This window comes from Emys orbicularis, chromosome 5 (genome assembly GCF_028017835.1).
Source record: "Emys orbicularis isolate rEmyOrb1 chromosome 5, rEmyOrb1.hap1, whole genome shotgun sequence".
Lineage (NCBI taxonomy): Eukaryota > Metazoa > Chordata > Testudines > Emydidae > Emys > Emys orbicularis.
The window spans coordinates 83,265,946-83,278,080 of record NC_088687.1 but is presented as its reverse complement, the minus strand read 5'-3'; the positions used below and the strand labels follow the sequence as shown (position 1 = coordinate 83,278,080).

Here is a 12,135-nt window from a genome sequence, read left to right as displayed (position 1 = left end):
GGTAATGATGGCAAATTTTGACCAATCATAGAGCGATAGATTATCATAAGCAACTGCATATAATGCTTTGGTGTAAGTGTTTTCTTTGTTCTTGCTGACTTATGAGCTCGAACCTAATTGCAATTGAAATAAACGGATCGCCCCTCCCGGGGCTCCTTGCTTGATTAGCAGTGTCCGTCTCTCCTTATTCCTCAGCTGGAACGGACAGAAATTTCTATGACAAACCCATAGGAAAACATGGTCCTTTCCTCAAAGAGCTTACAATCTAATATCTGTCCTCCTATGGAAGTCTCAAATCATTTGTATTGCCTGTCTCTGGACCTCTTCTATTTCTCTTGTGCTTTTTTGAGATGAGGTGATCGGAATTGTATTCAAGGTGCAGTAATACAATGAATTTATATAACAGCATTATATTATTTTCAGAATTTTTTTCTATCCATCTGTTTCTACAGCCTAATATTTTAATTGCTTTTTTTGAGTTGGTGTTTTCATTAAACCATCCACAATGAGTGGGTACAGTTAATAGTGGGTACAGTTTCTATAGAATCCAGATTCCTTCCACCCAAGTTCCTTCTTTTGAATTTGTAAACACTGGATTTTATCTATCATGCTACCCAATTGCCTAATTTTGTTAGGTCCCTCTGGAGTTCCTCACAATAGCATAGCAACAGGAAATAGCTGTAGTTAAATTGTGAATAAAAGGAATTTGTGTCTTACATTTCTATTTTCTTATGTTTTCAAGTTAATAAATAAGAACAACAATGGCAGATATAAAAGATGGACTGCAATCAGGTCAAGATGAGACAGATGCAAAATCTCTCTTTGGTTCCCAAGGGTGAGTGTGGTGTTTCTAGTTTTCTTTAATAAATTTTATATTTAATGTCCTGAGAAGTAGCCCTCTAATGAAATTGTATGGCGAAACTGCAAATAACACAAACTGAATAAATATCACAAAGATTAGTTCATCAATATTGCAATGTTAGTAAATAACTCTTTTAAAAAATCAGATTCACACCCAATGTAACTTAGTCTATTGCAAAACTGATATATATAAATATATATTCAGTTTTGCAGTAGACATATATATATGTATGTGTGTGTGTGTGTGTGTATGTATATGTATATGTGTGTATATATATATATATATATAAATAAAAAATATGCAAGGAATTAAAGAAGAAAAAACATAGACTGCGGAGTCTGTATACCCCCTAAGAGCTGACCAATAGTTCCTTTTAGTGTTCCAATTAACATTGGTTTGGATTTGGCAGCCTTACAAGCTTTTGAAAATCAGGTTCTGCATAGGCAGAGTACGGTTAAAGTGCAATGGCACTAACATTGTAATATGTACAATGAAGGTGAGGCTACCTTAGTTGAAACATTTAGTGGAGGGAGACAATGAGTAAAGGCAAGGGATTCTCAGCAAGGATAAAGTTGAGTGTGTGAAGCTGTATGGGCTTGGTGCTTTGACAACTTTATCCAGAAGGCATATAACAGTTTCACCATTGAGAATAACTTTGCACAGGACTCATATCAGTTTTTGTGAACACTTTTGTGTAGCTTGTAAAGAGTGCAGACACTTGATAAATGTTCTGCATTAGTCTTTGCCTGGGGCTCTGTGGATTTTGTATGTCCACTGGGCATTAATATAAATTACTTTCATGGTCTCTATCTGGTATACATATGCTACTCAGAACTGCAAGCTGCTACACATACATACCTATTGTTGTTGGGTTTTAAAAACCTGTTTATTTTATTATATTGAAAAATAGAATGTGATGTGATTATATAGACTCCAATCTTGCAATAGCTTACATATGTGCTAACTTCAGGCATGTGATTAGTGACATTACTGTGAGTATTTGTATGAGTAAAATTTAAGCAGGATCAGAGTAATGGACTGTATTGCAATTAATGTACACATGGGAACAGAATTAAGTTTGCACATGAAGTTTTAACTTTGTCATTTCCTAGCTCTTGAGCACTTACATGTGCAATCTTAACTTTCTGTTAATGTAGCTTTTTGATAGAATTGAATGTTAAGTTTAAACTCTTAGCACCAATTCTGCCCTCAGATACACACATAACTGTTGTCTATTGATGTAAGTAGGAGTTGTGTGTATATGAATGAGGATGAAAGGGTACAGTATGAAGGATACAATTTTTTGTTGGTGGTGCTTCTTGTTTTGGCCATCTGTTTTCTTAATTTAGGTTTTTATATTCCCCTTTGCAGGGGTACTATCAGCTTAGACACATTTCTGTCTAAATATTTTTACCTAAGATTGTTACAAGTTGCATATTACTGCAAACGAGAGATTAAAAATAGATATATATTTTTTTCATTTGTGTAACTCTATGTTTGACAGAACTGTATGCAATCAGTTTCACAGTTTGGAGCCTGGCTATGCAAAGCAATCCTGCTAGCTGTTGCATGCATATGACTCCAACACCCATATGGAGCCCTAGTGACTTAAAAATCAAGGGGTTGCTTTGATCTCATAGAGATACTTACAATATTTAAAGAGCAAGTAGTGAAAATTATCATCACTTTCACTAGTTGCAAAAGAACCTTACCAAAATTATGGAGAAAAATTAGAAAAAGACTAAGCTTGTAAATCAGTTTTGGAAGTTTCCTCTTGTTAAGAATGGTTGGTTTTTATAAACTCATCTGTTATATTATCTGGTTTCCATACAGAAAGAGCCTGCCTGTTAGCAAATCCATGGACTCTGGAATACAGCCAGATGAGAGTTACAAAATGGATTATCCAGAAATTGGGATATGTATAATAATAAATAATAAGAACTTCCTGCCAGCCACTGGTAACTGTTCATATTTCTATTTTGATTTTAAAGCTCTTCTTAATTCAGAGAAATTGGTAAAATGTAATGTTCTTCAAACTTAAATATGCAACCGGATGACTGATTTTTTTTTTTAAATGTAAAATGTAATGGTTTAAATGTGTGTAAATTCTCATGGTAGATACTTCCAAATATCTATTTGTAAGGGGGGAATTACAAGTGTAGGAAATCATACTTATCAAGCTGATTTTAACAGCCAGTATCTTACTTTTGCAGTTTTAGAGGTATTAATGTGATTGCTTAGGCCCATAGACTGTTTTTGCAAAGCAAAAAAAAAAAAAAAACCAACAAGTTTCCTTTTGAAATGAAAAATCTTTTTGCTTTATTTGTGATAAATGCATAGAGTCAAATTCTGCTCTGCTACGCTGGTGTAAATCTGGAGTATTTGCTTCAGTGGAGTTGGTCTAGACTTCTCCTGGTATAACTGAGCAGAATTTGGCTCTGACATCCCAAATCAGCTATACTGTGTTTTTTACATGAAATTAAAGTGATTCTTCTTTTCAAATCCAAAGGAATGTCATTCCGATCTGGTACTGATGCAGATGCTGCACACATCAGAGATACTTTTATGACTTTGGGATATAAAGTCAATCTTCACAATGATCGTACAGAGAAGCAAATGTTTGACATCTTGCAAAATGGTAAGTAGTAATGATCTGCGTCTGTATTATTAAAATGTATCTATAGTCTAAAATTATATACTTTAAAATTTTAGATAAAAGAATAAGTGGTCCAGTACTTCTTACAAGTGGAGAATTGTGGATGCTAAAAGAAAAACAAAAAACAGGTTATTTGGGCTTGATCCTGCAAGCTGCTGAGCCCTCTGGGATGATCCAGCAAAGGACATGATTCACTTTAAGCATGTGAGTAGTTCATTGACTATGTATGGCTACTCACATGCTTCAGTGCTTTGTGGGATTAGCCCCATGTTCAACACCTTGCAGGACTGAGCCCTATGTGCAATTTTTGCTGCTGTCCTCAGAATCTGAACTCTCTAACCTCCAGGTAGGTGTTCAGAACTAACTGAGATCATTTACATGTCACTTTTCTGTCACAATTCCTAGTTTGGAAAGAGAATGAAGGATTTAAAAAAAAAAAAAATCTATTTTAGAATATAAAGTATCTTTATGTAGGGGTCTGCTTTACTGTCTATTTCTAAACTAGTTACGCTACTTAAATGCCACTGTGTTTAACTAACCTTTTTCTTTTCACGTTTCCTAATACCTCCTTCCTGTTACATTCATAGTGAAAGAAAGGCACATGTTTGAGATTTTTTTTTTTTTTTTTTTTTTTTTTTTAATTTCTGCTACAAGGCTGCTACCCTCATCTGCCATTACTTCTGTGCATATCACCTATCAGAGGTTATTGTGGCATCTTAGCAAGGTCTGCCCTTGTCCCTAACACACAAGTATTGTAAATGTATTTGCTCGGTCTCTGGGAGAACAGTAGCAGGAAAAACTAAGTCCAGACCTGAGAATGCAGTCTCTCTCATTTTGATTACAGTACATGGCCCCCCTAAACCATGCTAGAGAGAGAGAAATCTACATAATGGCACAGTAAAAGTGAGCTACCAACTTCCCCACCTAATCTGTAAAATCCTGGGGAGGAGAACAATAGAGTCAAGCTGGGAAGGCATATCAAGTGGGGTCCCGCAGGGGTCGGTCCTGGGTCTGGTTCTATTCAACATCTTCATCAGTGATTTAGATAAGGGCATAAAGAGTACACTTACAAAGTTTGCTGAGGATACCAAGCTGGGGGGAGGGTTGCAAGTGCTTCGGAGGATAGGATTAAAATTCATAGACTCATAGACTTTAAGGTCAGAAGGGACCATTATGATCATCTAGTTTGACCTCCCGCATGATGCAGGCCACAAAATCTGACCCACCCACTCCTGGAATGATTCTCTCCCTTGACTCAAATTCAAAATTATATGGACAAATTGGAGAAATGATCTGAAGTAAACAGGATGAAATTCAATAAGGACAAATGCAAAGTACTCGGGAAGGAACAATCAGTTGCACACACACAAAATGGGAAATGACAGCCTAGGGAGGAGTACTATGGAAGATGGGGGTCATAGTGGATCACAAGTTAAATGAGTCAAAAGTGTAACACTGTTGCAAAAAAAGCGAACATCATTCTGGGATGTATTATCAGGAGTATTGTAAGCAAGACCCGAGAAGTAATTCTTCTACTCTACTCCATGCTGATAAGACCTCAGCTGGAGTATTGTGTCCAGTTCTGGGCGCCATATTTCAGGAAAGATGTGAACAAATTGGAGAAAGTCCAGAGGAGAGCAACAAAAATGATTAAAGGTCTAGAAAACATGACCTATGAGGAAAGATTGGGCGGGGGGGGGGGGGGGGAAATGGTTTGTTTAGTCTGGAGAAGAGAAGACTGGGGGAGAACATACTTTTTCAAGTACATAAAAGGCTGTTATAAGGAGGAGGGTGAAAAATTGTTCTCGTTAACCTCTGTCGTGGAAAAAGTCACCCACGCATTGATTTTAGTTCACAGACTCAAGCCTGAGGCCAGTTTATTGCAATACATACCAACGCGTTGGGGTAGCAGTCCGAAAACTACTACACCTAGCAGCAGCTCACAGGCTGCTTATTCCGTCAAACCGCAAGCATATTACAAATAATATGTCATTTATGCGAAATAAGAGTAGGGGTCTGTTCCTTTTTCCTGGTAGCTTCCTCATTATTTACGAGAATTGGGTGCCTAATGGGTGGGGGGGTTTCTTGGTGGTTTTGACATGGGTGGTACTTGGCACCAGCGGGGGTGTTGTTTTTCGTCAGGGTACATATTGTTTTCCGGGGGGGGTTTATTATAGGACGCCCAAAGGTGATATGATTGGCTGGTGGCAGGTAGCTGGCCTTTACTAGAAGCAATTTCTTCATATAAGCCGTTACTATGTTTCATCAATGAGCAGTTATCATGTTTTTCCATCAGCCAGTGGTTATCATGTTGCTAAGGCCTTTCGCATGGCTTCCTTCCCCTCCCTCCTCTGGTCATGGCCCATGACCGTATTTGGCAGGGGATTGCACAGCCTAGTTTAGTTCAGGTTCTGGCCTGTACTGCCTTACGTAAAGGCCGTCTGTGCAGTCAGCTTCTGTCAGAGGACCTGAATTTGGGCCTTCGGTGTTACTTTGGTTGTCATTAAGAAGGCTACCTAGTTCTTTTTCCCCACACCTCTAAAGATAGGGAAAGAAGCAATGGGCTTAAATTGCAGCAAAAGAGGTTTAGGTTGGACATTAGGAAAAACTTCCTAACTGTCAGGGTAGTTAAGCACTGGAACAATTTACCTAGGGAGCTTGTGGAATCTGTGTCTTTGGAGGTTTTTAAGGAAAGGTTAGACAAACACATGTCAAGAATGGTCTAGTTATTACATAGGCCTGCCTTGAGTGCAGGGAACTGGCCTAGATGACCTATCAAGGTCCTTTCCAGTCCTACACTTCTATGATTCTATGAATAACATCATAGGAGCAGAGTGAGATGAGGAATAGGCAAATGCAAGGTTAGAGGAAGGGTAGAGCAGTTTATGAATAATTTTGGAAATCAGGAATGATATTTTGAATTGGATTCAGAGGTCGAAAGCCTGTAACATGGTTTCTCTTTCTGAAGGAAAAGAATATTCTGGTGGGAACATTCTGGATCGCTTGATGTTAGAGTAGAATGATTAGAAAAATTATAAAAGGAATTAATTGCAATAGATGGGAGCCAGTGATCATTGAATTAACTAAAGGAGATGTAGAGTTGGATGTCATTAACATAGAAATATAGATAGGTTACTATAGGTAAAAGCTTAGCTAGAAGTTATGTCTTAAGTATGAGCTAGAATTGATGTGTTCTCAATGATAAAAAGGGCCAAGAACTGAGCCTTAGAACACTCATATTAGTAAATGATGGGAAAATATAAAGCCACAAACACAGATGAAATAGGAGTTGTTGAAACTAGGAGATAGTGTTGGAGGATGCTGCCTTCTTGTTTAAGAATATAAATGTCAATAATATCAAATATCACTAGATAAAATTGGATGAGACGGTAGGGATCTATAATAAAAGTTAAGTAGTAGATAATTAACCATTGAGAGAGTAGACAGATGATTGAGGGGGATTGGTAATATGATAGATGCCCTCTTACTACAGGGTCCCTGGTTCAAATATAATCCAGGTTGGTAGTGATCCAACATTACCATGTAGAAAGTTTGTTTTTTTGTCTAGATCTCATTGGATGTACACCTCTACCCCGACATAACGCAACCCGATATAACACGAATTCGGATATAACGTGGTAAAGCAGTGCTCCGGGGGGGCGGGGCTGTGCACTCCGGCGGATCAAAGCAAGTTTGATATAACGCGGTAAGATTTTTTGGCTCCTGAGGACAGCGTTATATCGAGGTAGAGGTGTATTATTTTTATATCACAAAAACCATCATCATCATAGCTGTCATCAATTTTCAACCTTGTTGACCCTCTCAATGGAGGACTAAATGGACATAGAGATTCACCTTGCCTTTTACCCAGGGTATTATAGAGTTAGCAGTAAAGACTTTGGCACTCTGTTCTACAAGTATGCAGCAGTGCAGAGGAGGTGAAGGATACCATTAAAGGGGCAAACACCCACTCTCCCGAAGTTCTCCCGGCTGGTGCAGGTGGAGGCGACTGGGTTGGGTTGCGTTGTTGGTTGTTTAGTTGCTTCTTGCCCCAGATATGACTGCTGCTCTGAGCAATGCATGAGACTTAAAAGGGGCAGATCCTCAGAACCTGTCTTGGCTGCTGGGAGTGTAGGGAGTGGCCATGCAAGAGCTACTCCCAAAAATTAGATGCCCAAGGCAGCCAACTACATAGTCTACTCCTAATGTTTGCCGTGGGCGGTTTCTTATCCTCACAGGTGAGGCACAATGCCTGGCTGTACGTGTATGTGTAAGCAATTGCTGAACCTAATATTGCCAAATAAGGTCCTTGTTAACATCATAATAAACATACTTTTCTAACACATGGGAAGTTTCAAACACCAATTATTTCTCTTATCTTTTTCTAGTTGCTAAAGATGATCACAGCAATCGAAGTAGTTTTGTTTGTGTTGTGTTAAGTCATGGTGAAGATGGATTAATCTATGGTACAGATGGTCCTTTTGAATTGAAAATATTAACAGGCCTGTTCAGAGGAGACCGATGTAAGAGTCTTGTGGGAAAGCCAAAACTCTTCTTCTTTCAGGTAAAGCACAGCTGAGCTGCTACATACTTGAATAATGCAAGTTTTCCATTAGATGATGAGGCAAAGCTCAGAATTTTATACTGCTTATACTGATTTCAAAGGGACTACTTGCAGAGTAAGATACTATTCTCCTTGAGTAAAGGTGGCACTGTCTGGCTTTATGTAAGTAGGCGGATGTTGTAATAGGTCAAGTTATGCATTCCATCAGGGCTACCCAGAAATCTTTGAAACATCAGTCAGAATTTCAATAGATTCTTATATGCAAAACTAAAATTTTGAATTAATAAACCCATAATTTAGTCAAACTGATGCAATCAATTACATAAACTCCGATTGCCGTACTTGGCATTCAAACAGAACTAAAAAATGTTAAGTATAGGAATCTCATTCTTTTTATAGTTCATTTAATTGTTTTTCACATCAGGGAGATGTCAAAGTTTGAATTAACAGTGGACACCGTGGTGATGTTTACTGCTGACCTTTGCTATTTCTTCAATTTGTTTCCTCTCCCTTCTCTCCAGGCTTGTAGAGGGACAGAATTAGATTCTGGTGTTGAAACAGACAGTAGCTCAGAGGAAAATACATGTCAGAAAATGCCTGTAGAAGCAGACTTCCTATATGCATATTCTACTGTTCCGGGTAAGAGAGGCTCATGTCAAAATTCTTCATTGCTAAAATACATAGATATTTGTTTGTATTAATGTTCAACTTGATTTGAAGGTGATTGAATACATTTTTTTATTCTTTCATAAAACAATTCCCGTTGCCTTTCTTTTTTCACTTTCTTGTGCTTATGCGCAAAGTAAGATAGCGCTTGAAATGCCTATTCCTACAATAAATTGAATGTTAAGGTATTTTTTCACTGTCAAACCCTCCAGACTCAAACATTCATTTGCAGTAGTACTGTGTGCCCAGTTAATCAGATCTATGCAAATAAATTATGGCAAGAAACAAAAAGTACATTACTATTTGGGATGCCTTTGGGATTACCTGACAATCAAGTTTTCTTCTGATGTATAGATTCCACCCTCTCTTGTAGTTCCTGCACAACCCAGAAATAGTGATTAATACAAACATAATGTGAGGAGGTCATCTAATTCTTCATATTGTCCATATGAGACATTGTATTAGAACTCCTCTAATGCCATCCACAATTTCAATGGCAGGGAATAGTTTACTAGCTTTATTCCTGCATACAGTAGATTGGAGAAGGGCAAGGACAGTGACACTGAGGTCTGAGCAACCTGAATCTGTCTATACTGTCCTCTCTTCCTGATGTATATGTATCTTTTAATGGTGTAATTAAATAGAAACTGCTGCTGCGCTTAGAACACTGGGTGGTGAAAGATGGATTGCCCAGCTTTGACTCTTCCTTTGCCTAGGGTTTGTCTAGATTAGTAAAGGAGGTCAGGGCTAGGCAATCTGAACTAACTTTGTGTTGTGTTTTGGAGACGGAGTGGTCGTGTCTATTGAAAGTATATTGTGATTATTTAAGTAACAAGCTAGAGTCATTTATTTTAAAACCTTTTTTTAATTATTTTAACTCTTGATTGATTGTTCCCAAGAAAATTACTCTTGTAAACAAACTATTTTTTCCTGATCGTTACTCAGTCACAGGACACTACACTGGACCAATTAAGTGTATTTTACTTAACAATTTATTCTTTTGTAGGCTATTACTCCTGGAGAAACTCATCAGAAGGCTCCTGGTTTATTCAGTCGCTATGTTTGATGCTGAAACAACATGCAAAGAAACTTGAGCTTATGCAGATACTAACACGTGTAAATCGCAAGGTGGCACAATTTAGTTCGTATTCAAACCAACCAGGTTTTCATGGAAAGAAGCAGATTCCATGTATTGTGTCCATGCTCACCAAAGAACTGTACTTCACTCACTAAAGAACTTCACCTTGTAACTTACATTTCTCCCACTAAATAATTTCACACATTTGTATTTGTAATGTATGCACAAACTGTGAGAAAACAAAACTAGCATTGAATATCACTTTCAAATCTGAATTAGTGTTTACTACTCAATGTAGGTAATATAGATGAGACTTTAAGACTCTACTCAGAGCTAAACTTCATTATTAGAGCAGTAGAATTTGGTGTTGCTCTCTCAGAAACTCAGGTTCAGGTAACTAAATACGGACAAACTTGAAAGTAATTCCAGAGCATTACTACTAATCTATATTACCCACTTTCTGGAAAAATGGAAGAAAGAGAGGTTGAATCACTTATCGGTTCTAGTATGACATTACATTTCATTCTGGCTGGAGGAAGAGAGAGAAAAATTTAGTGTATTCTAAATAGTTTCTCTTTCCATTTTTGACATAATTAGGGAACAGATTCAGAATATGGCATATACCAGTGCCATTTTATTATTTTTGGCAATATTGTATTAGTGTCACTACAAATGAGTGGGTTTTAAAAGTACTGCAGAGAAATGTGTAAACTGTAGAAGCAGGTTATTACATTCGTTTATACAATGTTATAGCTTATTCAGAGTTTCAAACAATTTTTTGTCCTACACTCTGGCTTTTTAACTTTCTATCAAATATGAAAAGTTATGAGACTTAGCTTGTCAGTGCTTACTACCCACTTAAAAATACAATTCATACAATTGATTTTTGGAGCTGAGGAACTAAGAGACCCGTCTTGCAAAATGCTTTTTGCATTCCACCCTCAACTCCCTGGGATATGAGGGTTCTCAACACCTCTCACAACCACTTTGGTCTCGATCCTGCAAGGCAGCAAATGGAACTGCATTTCTGAATGGTAAATTTTCCTTTTTCTGCCATATTTGATAGGATTTTTTGTTTTGCTTTGCATTATATAAATACCACATTTCATCTGTCCCATAAAGTAGATTTGTAGTGTTGGAGAAAAGTCAGTGGTTTTTGTCTAGTATCAGATTAGATAATTAACTTTAAAGGTTTGGTAAAACAGGCATGTTGAGTAAAATATGACACAGTAAATTAGTTCTTTTGATTTTGCATTTTGAGACAGTAAACTACATTAATATTGGAGTACAGGAAATAAAAAAACAGAAGTGAAGCAGATTTTTTGTTGTATATTATATCATAAAATAATAATTTTTTATCTTCATTGATTCAGACTGTGTCAATCTACACCTTTTGATTAATGAAAAAGAAAACTCAGAATTGTAATGGCTGCATTGAACGCTTGCAGATAAGACTTTTTAAACTTTTTTAAAAATAAGTTGCATAACTAATGGTAGCAACTACACCTTGTCATTTCAATAAGGAGTCTTTGGATCTTTTTTACTTATTAAATTAAGTATTGACTAAATTAAATACAGTGCTTTTCTGTCTTTATTCTACCATTCATTTTAAATCTGCAGAAATCATCAGGTTCTAACTTTTAATTTAATTGCTTTCCCCCCCCCCCGTGTGTTATGGTGCATCTTCCTCCTCCCCCTCTTCACACCAAAAATTGAGAGGTAACTTCAAATACTATGCTTTGAAACCCAGTTCTCAGGACATCTGGCATTATGCATGCAAAGTTATAAACCTCCAGGGAAATATATTTGATTATTCGAACAATTGAGTTATTAGTGCAACTAATTTTCTGTCAGTTATTTCTCTGAAATTATATCCTCAGATGTGCATGTAACTTCCTTTAATTGAATTGGTGTTGTGCAGATATATTTAAGGGCAGAATTTGGCCCTATGTTTGTATGTGTTCTACGCCTTTAAAATAAGTTGGATGAGGTCAATATCTAACTCATCTAAGTGCAGAATTCTCATTTGTTGCCAGTAGGATTTATGTGCATGGATTGAAAGCAGCAAATGCTTCTTTTTGTCATTCTACAGGGTATTTTTTCTTTGTTAATTCGTAGTAGTGCCTCTAGTTTACTACAGATAATAGTCACCCCTTTACAACAAAATTAAAGTAATTGAACAAATATTAAAAGAAAAATCATTATAACTCCCCTCTCCCTCTCTCCCACTGAAGTCAGTGGCAAAACTCATATCTCACACTTAGGGTATATCTACGCTGCAGGTGGGGGTATGATTAACAGCTCATTTA

General features: G+C 37.1%; 1 protein-coding gene across 1 annotated transcript; it reads left to right on the top strand.

Annotated features, from left to right (window-relative positions):
• The first annotated feature begins 748 nt into the window (after positions 1 to 748).
• Positions 749 to 11,399, top strand: CASP3 (caspase 3). Its single transcript, XM_065404801.1, has 6 exons — positions 749 to 835; positions 2,696 to 2,820; positions 3,372 to 3,500; positions 7,907 to 8,082; positions 8,604 to 8,721; positions 9,755 to 11,399. Exons 1-6 carry the CDS (start codon positions 762 to 764, stop codon positions 9,979 to 9,981), a joined length of 849 nt encoding a protein of 282 aa, XP_065260873.1. The 5' UTR covers positions 749 to 761; the 3' UTR covers positions 9,982 to 11,399.
• The last annotated feature ends 736 nt before the right edge of the window (positions 11,400 to 12,135 follow it).

Excerpts from the sequence above, each read along its gene's own strand:
- CASP3 (XM_065404801.1), top strand. The coding sequence starts at position 762 with ATGGCAGATATAAAAGATGGACTGCAATCAGGTCAAGATGAGACAGAT. Across the intron at positions 2,821-3,371 it reads GAACTTCCTGCCAGCCACTG|GAATGTCATTCCGATCTGGT; the intron begins GTAACTGTTCAT and ends TCAAATCCAAAG. Across the intron at positions 8,722-9,754 it reads TGCATATTCTACTGTTCCGG|GCTATTACTCCTGGAGAAAC; the intron begins GTAAGAGAGGCT and ends ATTCTTTTGTAG.